The sequence below is a fragment of the Folsomia candida genome, unplaced genomic scaffold, assembly GCF_002217175.1.
Source record: "Folsomia candida strain VU population unplaced genomic scaffold, ASM221717v1 Fcan01_Sc007, whole genome shotgun sequence".
NCBI classification, from domain to species: domain Eukaryota; kingdom Metazoa; phylum Arthropoda; class Collembola; order Entomobryomorpha; family Isotomidae; genus Folsomia; species Folsomia candida.
In genome coordinates, this window is record NW_019091199.1 from 1,596,488 (window position 1) to 1,610,727 (window position 14,240).

A 14,240-nucleotide genomic window follows, 5' to 3' on the forward strand; every position below is an offset into this window, starting at 1 on the left:
CATAATCAACAAGGACAAGATTCGTCCACGATAGCTTAAACCTCTGAATTTGGCAATAATAGCCTCATGTGACCTGATTTTACTAAAGAGAACAATTTCAAAGTACACATGTGTATAGTTGTGCCTCAAGAAATTATAAATGAGATCATTCATCTTTAAAATTTGAACATGATGCAACCTTTTCAGCCTCCGAAAATTAGGTTCAATTAGAAACATTAACCTCGGCAAAAATGAAAAGCTGCGAGATCCTTTTGCTCACAAGTGTACAGCGTTACATAATTTTTCCCATTGAATTCGGAAGCCTTGAAATTTAGATTGGTGGTTTTGAACGAGTCATCAGTTTTACAGATGAGAACGAAGCATAAAAGAGCAGGGCCTATAATAATTGTGTCAAGTCACTTTCCTTAATCTGCTTCTTTTGAAAGCCTTTTGACTACTTTTGAGTAAGTGTGAATATGAGCAGTCAATCTCAACAAGAAGCTAGAATCAAGCCAAACCTCTCATCTCGGTCAAATAAACAGCAGTCAACAGGGCTTCACTTTTCCTTTTCACATTGACTCTCTTTGAAAACAAGAGCGACACGGCACGGCCGATAAGCCCGCGATTATAAATAAACTATAATGCATAAGCATGTTTTAACGCAAAGAACAAAAATTCCTTGAAAATCACGTCGCCGCAAAATCCCCCTGAAACAAAATGCTTACAAAATGGATATCTGCTTGTAAAGTGAGGTAAAAATAATAAAAGTCTAAAAAAATAGAACCGAAACTTGTAATGACGTCTTTCCTCGCAGTCGTTGTAATCTTTATGGATGTGTTCAGCCAGAGCGTTATAAACATATGGATTGGGTATAAATTACCGGATTTGACAGTTGATTGAGTGAGAAGGGTCTGAGACTTTAAAATTGGTAATAATGGGATTATTATGACATGGAAGTATCATCTTCACACCACTTCCTCATAATCTGATCTGACTCAACGTCAGCCGCATTGTGAAAGAAAAGTGTAAATGCAGGAGGACTTATCGCTGTCTCGCATCTTTCCCCCTATAAATGTGCATGTAGCCATGTATTGTACTCTTTATTTTAAGGTGTGCGAGGAGGGTGGAAATATGCATTACAATTTTATTACCAACCACACTTGCACATATACTTATTCTATTCGTTCTTCAATCATAGTACAATAATAATAAGATGAGAGGAAGGTGCATAAAATATATGTAGGTATATACAATTCAGGTCAACTTTGTTTCTATTGGATATCCAACATTGAGGCAAAAATCATGGTCTCAATTAATTTTGTACACATTTTTGAAGGGAATTAAAATAATAATTATTTCTGTACCGTATTTGATATCCATGGTGCAAATTGCATGACTACACTAAATTTAAATTTGTTTACAAGTTGTTTTTCGATTCACGTCCTCAATTAGAATATTTAATATTCTTAATAATTCAAAATTCAAAGACACTAATCAAATGAAAAAGGTGAAAACATGAAACGCATAATTGGAATCCCATTTCCCAAGAAAAGCTCGGAAAAGCCTGAAGGAAGTCAACCCCCAATTGCACCACCACCTCCACAAGTGTCACCACCTCCACAAGCATCACCACCCACAAATTCTCCCGACCAGCAAACCACCCCTACTTCTCAAAATCCCCCTCTAGCCAAACAACCAGGAGGATTGTTCAATCGATTATGGAACAAGGCACCTCAGCCTGGACTTTCACAACTTATCACCTCGGTTTCGTTTCTTTTTACATGCATTTAGTACTGTGGGCATCTAAATAGTAAAAATAGCCACACAATAAATTATTCTTCATCTATACAGACGGACAATAAAGTTGAGGATCTGGAGAGAAAAATTGCCCAATGTGAAACAGATTTAAAAATGGTATCAATTCGCCTCCGCAAAGTACAAGAAGGATCGACCAAAGCAAACTTGAGAGCCAAAGCGCAAGGAATAATCCAGAGAAAGAAAAGGTTCCGTCCGATCAGAAAATTTATTTGATATAAAACTTAATGTATTTAAAATATGTAGATTTGAACAACAAGCAGAAACTTTGAGACAGCAGTCGTTTAACTTTGAGCAGACAAATATCACATTAAAATCTACAAAGGACGCCGTACAAGCTGTTGTTGCGATGAAGCAAGGAGTAAAAGAGTTAAAGAAAGCACAGAAAAAAGTCAATTTGGAAAGTGTGGAGGTACATAAACATGCAGTGGAGCTGGATTGCGTATACTTATAGATGAACATGGCTTAATTTTGTAATTGCTCATCTTAATTTCCAAGGATTTGCACGATGAGCTGGAACAACTTTTTGAGACATCTGAGGATGTGCAGGACGTTCTAGCAAGTGACTTGAATATGCCGATAATTGACGACAAGGAGCTTGAGGAACAATTGGAACTCTTGGGAGAGGAATTTGTTGCTGACGGGGATGCTTCATACCTCGACGCGGCTCAAGATGCGTCCTTCTCTCACAGGCGAAACCTAATGTCAGTCACACCCCCACATCAGCTCGGTGGCAGAGTCGTTGCATCAGCCAGAGATGCAGAAGACCTCATCTATCCCGTGAGTTTGTCCCTATAAAATTATATTTGCCTTGCAAACATATGCATATAAAAGTTATGTAAATGTGTGGTTGAATGTGTGTAGGTCAATCCGAATCTGATAAATCTCCAAGATCCTTCGTCAGGTGTCAATGATATTCTTTTCGATCCTTCAAAGTAGGGGGGGACAAAGTGGGTAGTACATCAATTTCTTCCCGTTTGGACTATTTGTAAGCTACAAAATCAAGTTCAATAAATAACACAACTTTCGTATTTATATGTATACACATGCTGATTAGTTTATTCCCCATCAATATTTATCACCCACCAGTTGCTTCCGCACTACGAAGAATGTACATATATGTGCATATGTATGTATGTACACTCAGGGGAGAATTATTATAGGCCATAAAAAAACCCTCCTCGCTCACAAGTGTCGGACTAAAAGTGAGTGAACTTCAATAATAATAAGCGAACTTGGTAAATGTTTGATCGGATTCCTTCTCTGGGTAGAAAATTACAGCATGAATAACAGATAGCCCAACACTTCAATTTTTAATACGACGATACATGAATTATTGTTTGTAAGTGTGAGCCAGAGCAATTTAGATGTGAGGGTTGATTCCTCCTCTTAAAACCCAAGTGCACGCTGAAACGGCAATTAGTCCACATCCTGTCGAATCATTCTTTAAGTCTATCATTATTAACCCAGCAAACCAAATTCAGAAGCTCATATGTACTCACTCCCAAGACTTTTACAAAATTATCCCGTATAAAATTAAGATTAGGCAAAGATTGCACTGCAGCAGAAGGAGATGTGAATGTGATACGATTAGTCACTTTTTATGAAAATTATGGCAATTACTGCCACATCGGGACTATAATTGCACAAAGCGAGGTGTTTTAATAATCTTGCGGTTAAAATGTTTTCTTTCATCTTCGTCTGTGAAAAATTTCCTTTCACAAAAATCCTGCTTGTGTGAAAACATGAATTAAGTGCTATATACACACACACACACAAATACCATTGCATACATTATGTACGTGTTTACAAGGTACGCCAAGTAGCGTCCTTTACATATTTTTAACCGCACTTTAATCTAAAGCGATTCATCTTATTTGCAAACAGGGTGCAAATCCAGACTGGTCGCATCTTTTTACAATCAATCAAAAATTACTGAACAGGGAATGGGCGTTTCATTGATTAAAACCATAAAATTGACAGTGAAGCGAATCCGCCACAGGTTTGACCACATTCTTTGAGCAGAAATAAATTAGAATTTAAATAAATAAGAAATCAGACATGAATTCTCAAAATCAAAACACATTGCTGTGTGAATATCTACATGAGTGAGGCTGGGCCGCCTGCAAGTAAAATGAAGATGAGAACAGATTACTTTTTTGTTTTCGCATCAAATTAAGTGGTGTCGATCGTTATCTTGGGACTAATGTTGACTTGAATAAGTGTAATATCAAGTAGGGGTACACACATAATAACGTGTGTGCACCCATTGCTGGTGTCGGAAGCAAATTTGTGGACAAGGTGAAGAGTAATTCGATTTTCATGCAGATTTCCCCAGCATCCACCAGGCAGGGGAGGTGTTACGGTAGGCATACAATATGTATCCACATATCTTGTACTTTTTAGGTGAAGTGTATGTAGTTGCAGATCATTAGGTGGTTGTCGGCGAGAGTACGGCACATACTTTATTACTTTTCGCTCTTCTACTTATGTACATTCGTACTTCTGTCTGGGATTCCTCATGACCTATCGACATTGCAATTTTCTTTCCATTACACAACCAATTAAATTGTATGATTAATTTGCAAATTGAGTGTCGCTGGTTGCGTTCAGTGTTTAAATTGAAAATTGGCAACGCGTCGACCCTGTGCCTGACGTCAAGTCGAGTTATGAACAATTTGAAATTTTAATTTTTGTTTTGTATTTTCAAACCGCCATGTTTTAATTAAGTTTTTCATTACCACGCGAAAAATGAATTGGTTTCTTATGTTTTGCATGTTAATTAATATTTTACAGAATAATTATTTTGCATTTGTGCAACTATGTATGTACACGTAAATACGTTTTCAGTCTCGTCTCATGTCTACCGAATGCAAACGACCTTTTTCAGACGGTTCAACGTATTTATGTACCTGTTGTGATGTTGTCTTCTTTGTTGTGACATACAACAAAGTCCCAGCAAAGCGATTGCACCCGTTTTTTGTGTTTTCCTCCATTCAACCTTTTTAGCGTTGGTGCAGCCTTTGTTTTGCTACCGAACTTGAGAGCGATGAATTGCAATTCCCAGCACGAAACCTATTTCTCTATTCCATTAGAATGGTGAGCATTGAACTGTCCATGAATTGAAATACATAAGCGGCTTCTGTTTGTGATCTTTTGTAAGCAAATTGGGCATACCAAGTTAAACTGCAGATTTAGACAGAATTTAATTACAACATAAACATATTGCTAAAGTGGGTTTGCAAACAGTAATAATTTCAGGTGAAGAATTAGAAAGCTATTAAAACCGTTATTATTTGGAAAGTCAATTAATCCATTTCATACATATTTCTAGCAGAATAGAAATGCAAATAAATGGACCCATAAGTGATAAGATCTTACGTCCAATAACTCAATATCCGCTATATGTACTCATGAATTATAATCATATTGCGTTAAGAATGAGGGAATGATCGAATCAAAAATATGTAAATTAAAAAATACACAGACTATAACAAAGTAATAATTGTAGATTAATTCAAGTCAATTAATGTATACTTTGTTTGTATGAAGAGATTGCAATTTGCTTAATTGTAGCCTTTGAACAAATAAAAAGTGGGCATAATAATAACAACATAAAATAAATATTGCTTCTTCGTGCAATGAAAACACAAAATATGAAATGAAGTCCTCCAACGGCATTTTTCTTCCTAATAACAATTTTCCTACTTGAGTAGGAAAACCAAAATTAATGCAAATAATCCGTCTTGTAATTCAAATGAAATTAAAATAGATTAAAGTGTAGTTTGCTTTACTATCAGTTGGCTGTAATACATACCATAGATGAAAAACGAGTTGTAAATTTGATTTGACTGAGAAATCTCGTGGAGTCTGCTTTTTTATGACATTTGTTTGTGCAAGATTTCAAAGCTACACCAAACACAGTGTTTAATTTGTGTTTTATGCATTACAGATAATAAATAATGGGGTAAAATTGATTTAGAAAATTAAGCATAGATAGAACTCGTAATAGTAATATTGTGAAACTGGATGAGCATACTGTCTCAATGCGAGTTGCAATATAACACAAATATCTGTACATACCCAAAATAATAATAAAACATACGTACTCTACATATTTAATTTATCATCTAATTCGACCAACATGACGAAGATGGTGAGAATGCAGATTATTGTGGCGAGATTGAAGCTCAAGCAGCACAATAAGGAGAACATATTTCAGTTAAAACCAAGCCAGCTTCATGTTTACCATGAGATCATCATCTCGAACTGCAATTTCCAATTATGCATTCCACATTCGCATGTCCCGAGTTGTTGCTGTTAAAGAGCGAGTAAGATGCAATTTGTTTTCTCCTCGAATGATGAGCTCCTTATTAATCGTATTTGCATATAATGTGAATTAGCCGGTTAACGAATAGGCGGACGGCTCTCCTCTTCTTCTCGTTGGGGAAAGAACTATCAAATTTTAAAATTCTGATTTCTCATGACAGCTCAGGCATTACATTTGATTTTACAACCACCATTGCTGCTGCTGCTGCGGGCCGATTCCTTGGTCATGTTGGTGCGGCAATAAAAAAGTAAATTGGGTGGAATGATTACTATTTAATCGCTTCAAAGTCTGGACTGGGTCAGCCATAGGGCGGATCACCACCCCACGAGAGGGTGACTGAGTATGTGCTATTGGTTATCGGTCCAGATTTTTTCACCATTATCACCAACCATCCATCCTCCGCAGAAGCTGGTCTTCTGAAACAACAGCAGCAGGTTTATTTTTCATCGAGCCCTTTAATCAGCAAAGAATGCCGGGCTGCGAGATGGATTAGATGGACGGATAGATGGAAATGAAATTGGGGGCTCACCTGAAAATCTCACCAGCGTACGTACTCCTCTTTTACCTAGTCGTATATTACCTGACGCCGAAAGTGCAGTTTATTTACCTTTGCCGTTACATATATCATGGTTTCTACTCGTTTGATAGGAGCGAGAGGTGTCTAGCAGTTTGTGTAGGTATTCGTATCATTATGTGTTATTACAGGTTGCTGTTATTGTTTTTTAGTTACAAGTTGTTGCGACAAAATGTCCATTAAATTATGTCTGCGTGTTTGCACTCAGGACGAGATGGATAAGAAGATTGGGTGGAATGGGGAATAGAAGACTCATAAAGGGCGTTGGGATTACACTAATTTGTTCCATATTATTAATTTGTCTGTGCATCAAAGGAACGCCATTCGAGAGACAGAAATTGATAAAATTGCGACTTTAACTCATTTTATGGTAATTATTGAGAGCAAGTAGATTTCCCGTGTAATCTACTTTTTTCAAGTTCATTATTTCGATTATTTTGTAAGCATAAATTTGTGTTCAACAAATTTTGAATTTAACTCGTAACATTTTGATGTCTGCATAAATGAGTATTTTAATATTTGCACTACACTCTCCTGGTAACTTATTTTATGGACATGTTTCATTTGAGTTTGAGTTTAACTAGTTTTTTTGTGGTGAACAATGTGTAGTTTTAGATTCCTTGTCTTTTTAGAAAAAAGTTTAATTTGGCCAGCCAGCTTTAGAGAAGGCCGACTCAACACTCGTTCATCACAATCTCAATTCCTTTTGGGCGTGCATACAAATACACATTTAAATGTTATTAAATCTATCAACTTTTCACGTTTACTTCAACAGTCAACTCCCCAAAGTCATTCCTAAATGTCTATCTGCTCCCTTATTAATTCCACCCCGAGCAACTCTCACTTTTTTATAATGCTCTGCTTACTCTTAGACTCACCGACGACCCGTCCTTTCTGCCACTGCTTAAATACGATTCAAAGTTTATGTAAGGGTCTGGAAATTCACACTTTTCATGAAGGAACCGCAGGATTCCAATTGCATTAAAATAAAACTTGGCAGAATACAACATCATAGAAATATTGTAATAACACATCGACATCAGGTATTTTGGCACAGCAAACCTTTTTTGTCATTTCAGACACACGTTCTTATTTGTTGTCATATTTATTATGCAGTTTAACTGCAGAAATAGAGTAATAATTATTACCTGCTCGGTGCATATGCAATTCAAAACCGATGAGCAAATATATACTGTCCAGCATTGTATGTATAAATGTAAGTAAGCACATAGTCCTATGCTTGCTTGTGCAAGGCGTTGCACAAAGCAAGCTTTGATTCGACGTTGAAGTGAACCCCTCCCCCCTCATGTTAATAGAAGTTACATGGGGGCTAATTTCGGTCACGTACAATATCTAAGTAATTGAAAAGGTGCGAAACGAGTCATTGATCATAAAGTATATTTAGCTCCTCGTTCAGCTAATAAGTTGCCTAACCTAACCATGACTCGATCCTTCCTCCAATACTGATACATAAATATCTACTAGTCTGTATGTATATACGTCGGCAGCCTTATACCTGAAATCCAGATTTATTTGTACCCAACATTTTTCTTTAATCAAACCTCAAGGGAGTAGTTAAGGCAGTTAAGCACAAACTAGATACATGCCCCCCCCCCAACAGCCCTGTACTGCACCGCCGGGGGAGTAGTAACAGAATGAAGGCAAAGAGGATAAAAGTACAAATAGAAGCCGTCTATTTCCTATTTCCATGCTGAATGGAACTCGGTGTGGAATTCAGGTGTTTTTCACACTTGTATTAATATTTAACACCTCGTATTTATTTCTCTCTGCTCATGTACCACCATCGACCAGAGTACAAACGAGGGGATTACCTCTAATCCGAAAGAATGGGAAGAAGATGCTTTATTTTATTGCATTGCATTGTTATTTCGTTTGGTTCAAGAAGCTCAACAAACTTCGGCCTCTTTTGCTCGGACAGATAGACAAATGTGAGAAATGTCTGATTTGTCACAGTCATAAAGATTTGCCTTTCTTCTCCCCTCTAGGAAAGCTGCCCAGGAACCACATCGTGGGGTGTGTGGGGCACGATTACATTATCATGAGAGAGAGCTCAACAAGAACGAGACCTCCTCCAAGATGAAGTAAATGAGTTTTTCCAAAAATCAATCTTAATTCTCACCTGGTTAGCTCACTTAATACACCCCAAGTGAGAATTTTAATTTCAGGAAGGAATTCTCCCGTCCTCCGTCGACTCATGCTTGGATTTATGACTTCTTATTAAAATATGTGAGCTATATCTTTCGATTCTACGTGGGCCTCTGTCGGCTCGGTTTTGTCTGATGATCGCTTCTCGTCGGTAGAAATTACTTTCTCAAAATACTTTGTCATTAAATGTGGGCACACTTTGGGCTACATACATATATTGTGTTTTGAACAAAGAAATTAAATAAAGTTTCCTAACTATGTAAAAAGGCTGCACATATCTTTAGCGCTTATTATAAAAACCGAAGCGGAAACATTGCATGATTTTATAGAGCGGAACTATTTATTTAGTTGTCAATTCAGAAAATAAAACTGTTTCTCAAACCTCAGGTCAAGCAACAGAGCTAAATATTTTGACCCACTTAAATGCGTATCTCGACAAGGCACTGGATGAGTTCGAAGATTGGCATGGTCGGTGAAGGTAAATATAGCATCAATTTATAGGAGTGGTCGGAGTAATGAGGGGGCAGATGAACATCAATGATCAAACCTAAGAACGAATATGATGAGAATTCAAGAATATTTTTTTGGGAAATATGCGACTCGGTATAGAATCTGACGACGATTGGGTTTTCCAATGTGAGACTACACGTGCTTCTGAACTACTGAGCGGGAGGCTATCTTAACAACAATGGCTCCACGTTGCTCGACTTCGACCACCGACTTTCTTCCGACTCCTCAGGAATTGAGTTTTTAAAATGGTAAATTTTTAAAATTAGTTATACTATTTTCAACAAAATCGTATGTGGAAAATGTTTTTGGGACGCAGCACCTATTTGAGTTGATATCAATGTTGAATATTTTCAAATACTATAATTTTGTATTGTTATAATTGCTGACCTGTCATTCTTACTGTGTTTGCTAGGAAATCAATTGCCCAGAGAGTATTGAAGAAGGCCGTGAGGAAACAATTCCTTGCATGAAGTACAAGGTCGAGGACCTGGATTTGGATAACACGAATCTCTTCGACTTCGTTCTTGGATACGAAACAGGGCTCTCTTCATCTGACATTTTTGTAGAAGAAGTTGGCATTGACCTATTCAACGCAGTCGTTGAGGCGGGGTAACTAATTACACTTACCACTTGTTATTGTCGAACTGCATGTTGACACTAGCTCTTGTGTAGTTTTCCGGGAATGTACGATGAAGTTGAGAAATCCGAACTAGAAGATGTAAAATCAGTACTACACCCTGAAGAACCAAGTATTCAAGAAAATATGCCTGTAGAATCAAATATGCAAGCTGTGGAGGCAAGAAAGGAGTCACAAAACAAACAAAAGCCTCCAGCAGCTGTAGATCTACCCCCGGAACCTTTTAAAATGATGCGTCAAAACCAAAGTAAAATACGGAAACAACGAAAAAATGTGTGCAAGATTTGTCAACAAGCTCTGAAATCGACCAAGCTACTGCAACTCCATTTGGTACGAAAACATGGCGTCAGAGTTACCCCTAAGGTCATTCAGAACGCGGGAGGCGGTGGTGTCTTCACACCGAAAGGAAATGTCTGTAAGGATTGCGAGAAGGGATTCAAACGCAAGAACGAGTCCATTGCACACAGCGCTCTTGCTTCAAGGATTAAATGCATCTTCTGCTCTGACGATTTCCCCTGCGTGGGCGCCTGGACAAAACACTGTTATACGCATTTGGCAAAATGTGACAATTTGTTCTGCACCTTGTGCGATTCTCAATTGAGTAGCCGATACAATTTGATGTGTCACTACACTACGCACATTCTCAATTTAGTGTATAGATGTCCCTTTTGCAGAGACAGGCGTGGTAACATAACTAGTTATCGAACACTTAAAGGAATAACTGCTCACTTAATGAAGCACGATGAGAACATGCTCAATGAGTACAACGTTGGTTGAAACCCCAATTGCTAACGTACAAACTAATTAAGCGTTAGTTAGTGTCTCGTTTCATAGACTTTCGATGCATACATGCCTGCATTTCTACTGGTTTGATGTGCATGTGAATTTCCCCAAATTTTATTGTTTTAATTGAGTACTTTATTCTATGTAATGACAATTCTGTCTTGTCTAATTTGTTCATGTTATTGAAATATTCAGGCAAGATGTTGTCAATGTTATGTAGGTATGCATATTGCATGAATGATGGACGTATTTAATTTGACAAGCATGCAGTTTAAAAGAATGTTTGTTAGCACAAAATTTAATGTAAACCGTCTCAAGTTTAATCAACATCAAATGATTTAACTGGTGTAACTCTCTGGCTGTCTTGTTAAGTTTACTCGTATAAGTTATAAAGTAAACCTTGTTAAGTATTGTATTTGGTTTAATGTTGTTGTGCATTGTAGGAGTTTGCTGTTGTTAATAATAATGACAGGTGAGGGAACAGTTCTTCTGACATGTCCAAGTCTGACAGCTTTGTCACAGCAGGGGCCCTTTTCCATCATTCTAAACCGTTTGGCTATCCATTACTTTTAATTACTACGACTTACCTGAGCAGTCCCTTCTGTTCTTATGTTTGCCATTTACTGCCACATTCGCGTTTAATTAATTTTTCCCTGCTTGTTCTCTGCTAAACCTTCCCTTCTTGTTGCTGCTGCTGCTGCTCTTACAAAGTGGTCTAGTTTTACTTTACATGCACAATTTGTATGCATACCTGATATTTTGTGAGCAATTTACCGAGTTAACAACTTAAAATAATTGATCTTTCTTTTATAATTTAAGCTTAGCAAAACTTGTTACCATTTAAAATAGGAATCGTGATATTGTTTTATAATAATGTTTTGTATGTTGCATTTTGAAATGATGGAGTAACTTTTTAACCTGTAAACAATTTTTAGTCCTGTCCTGACTCAAGTCATTACTTATTTATTGACGAAACAGAATCTCCCTAAAGTGTGTTGTGACATGTGTTGTGTGATAGCGAAGCTAGATTTAAAATATTTTATACTATTAACAAATATTTATAATATGACTTACTGTTTGAATGAATCGTAGTTCATGGTTTACATAGTTTGTAATAATTCTTGTGTTGCCTGCAATGATGATATTGTTCACCTAAATCGAACGGAAATAAATTGTCTACAAGTCAAGTGTAATTAGTTGCGAAAGATTAATTACTTTGTGAAGGAGAAGCATTGTACTTGTAGTATCATTATGGTTTATTAGTTGGCGTTGACCTGGGTGGCGTTAACCTGGGTTGTTGAATTGTTGTTGATGATGATGATGATGGTTCAAGTGACGATCAAGTCTTTCTCCTGACTCATGTAACGCTGTTATTAGGTATTGGTACATATGCATGTAGCAGTGGTGCTATGCTGACGACATTGCTGGGTGAGTGAGCAAAAGCATAATGGAGCAGATTGTGATTATGCCTTTGAAAGTGGATATATGACTCTTAATTCAAGAATAGGCTTTAATTAATTAGGATTTTGACACCTATCATATAAAAAGAGCAGGCTCGAGAGGTGGTTCGTTGTGCTGCTGTGGCGTGAAGCGAATATATGACGTGATGAATTGGACAATGAGAGAGAGAGGTAATCAATTATCAATGTGTCAAGTTCATTATTATGATTTCACACCTACTCTGCTTCTTGCTTCCCCTTGATGACATGTCTCTCCACCAATTCTTCCCAGTGAGTTGCCCCAAAAAATGAGGCTTTTCCTTCCGACAAACTCCAGCATGCACATAAATACAGTACCTCAGCATAAAACGGCGTGTTCAATTACAATTCCATGCTGTACGTACATATTCCATATGAAATAAATCTGACTGCATGTGAAGAAAATGAAATTATTATAAATTTTTACGACAGAAGTTTTGATCTTGACAGTTTGAAAGAAGGCACATAATATTGTTACATATTTTATTGTTGCCTGTTCAGACGAGAAGAATTACTTGGTGAGTTTGACATCCTCATAGTCTTCCTTTCTATGATGATGACGGTTTCATTATTATTAGTGAATCATTCTTGACTGGCGACGGATGCAAGGACCGTAGCTTCATATCGAGGTACACGTTATTGGCGACGTACTGAATGGGGGTGTCTCATCGTGTATTCTCTATAAAGTTACCCAACTTGATATTTCAGTCCAACAAGATCATAAGCGTACTCAGTACTTGCACTATTGTACATTATTTCCCGCAGAACATACTTATACATAGACAGGCGGACAGATATGTAGAAGGGTAAAAACGTGGAGGCGATAAAATTGTGATCAAATAATGAATTCTTAGTATGCACATACTGTGCATGTATGTACATTTATACATACAGAAGTTCTTACTCTAGTAAAATATCCCGTCATTCGCATTATAACATATTTACTATCAGCATCTCATAGCGATAATTATAAATCATAAAAGACGACATGATTGATAAGTATTAAATTAAGGAAAAGACAACCAAGATAACGCCACGATTACTGCGGGTACTTATTTACAAGAGAAAAAATTCCCAGTCGGCAGGTTGAACAAGGCAGGTAGAAAATTTGATAGATCAGATGTCAGATGTAGATGGATAAAGGGATACAAAGTACATAACAACGCCGTTAATTTCCACATTACACGACACGATTCGGCCATCCAGGCGTATTAGATTGGGCCGAGGGTGTAACTAAAATCATGAAATTGGTAGGTTAATGAAGAGCCGGATTAATTAGAGGGTACTTGAATCCGCTTCCAACAGTTTATGGAAAAATTTAGGAAGGAAAACAGCCGAGCTACACGTATACATAGATTGTAGATCATTACGTTAAAATTCGAAAATGTGGGATATAATGCTATAAGGAATTACCGAATCAGTCATGACATCCGCATCATCCATACGTATGTAAGTATACACCAGAGTGAGTAAAACAAATGTTAACTATTCCTCATTGTGCACATGCTGCGATAAAAGGGGTTGTCCTGGGCAGTCATACTTAATCTTGAATCGGCTTTAGAGCCAATAGGCTAATGGCCACAAATACGTTTAAACTAATTCAATTTTCCATCTGCACGGCATTATTGGTTCTACCATAATGTGAACCACTATCTCATGTCATGAACTGGAGAAGAAAAAACAAAATTTCACGAACTGGTAAGAAAATGGTGCGGAAAGAAATGAAGCTTCGTGAGCTGTCGTGGAACCTTTAGATTACTCGATCGGCGGCGGATGTCTATAATAATCCGACAACAATGTGTACCGGACCCACGGAGAGGTCCAATACATATGTTGCAGTATCTTATAGCGTCTGTCAGGCTAAGAAACCGAACTTCAGCATGGCTGATAAACGTTTTGAGGAATGGTCAGCTACAAATCAACAATCTGCCATAAATAATGGTGCAAATATTTATGTAGTCAGAGGAG

At 37.3% G+C, this 14,240-nt stretch overlaps 2 protein-coding genes across 2 annotated transcripts; both read left to right on the top strand.

The window, feature by feature from the left end:
- The first annotated feature begins 1,191 nt into the window (after positions 1-1,191).
- On the top strand, positions 1,192-2,833 carry LOC110852796 (charged multivesicular body protein 5). Its single transcript, XM_022100916.2, has 5 exons — positions 1,192-1,743; positions 1,831-1,982; positions 2,041-2,206; positions 2,293-2,574; positions 2,659-2,833. The coding sequence occupies exons 1-5, from the start codon at positions 1,495-1,497 to the stop codon at positions 2,731-2,733; spliced, it is 924 nt and encodes a 307-aa protein (XP_021956608.2). The 5' UTR covers positions 1,192-1,494; the 3' UTR covers positions 2,734-2,833.
- Positions 2,834-9,519: 6,686 nt separating this feature from the next.
- LOC118436124 (zinc finger protein 639-like) lies at positions 9,520-11,987 on the top strand. The gene is made up of 3 exons (XM_035853373.1): positions 9,520-9,622; positions 9,787-9,983; positions 10,047-11,987. The coding sequence occupies exons 1-3, from the start codon at positions 9,620-9,622 to the stop codon at positions 10,786-10,788; spliced, it is 942 nt and encodes a 313-aa protein (XP_035709266.1). The 5' UTR covers positions 9,520-9,619; the 3' UTR covers positions 10,789-11,987.
- Positions 11,988-14,240: the final 2,253 nt, after the last annotated feature.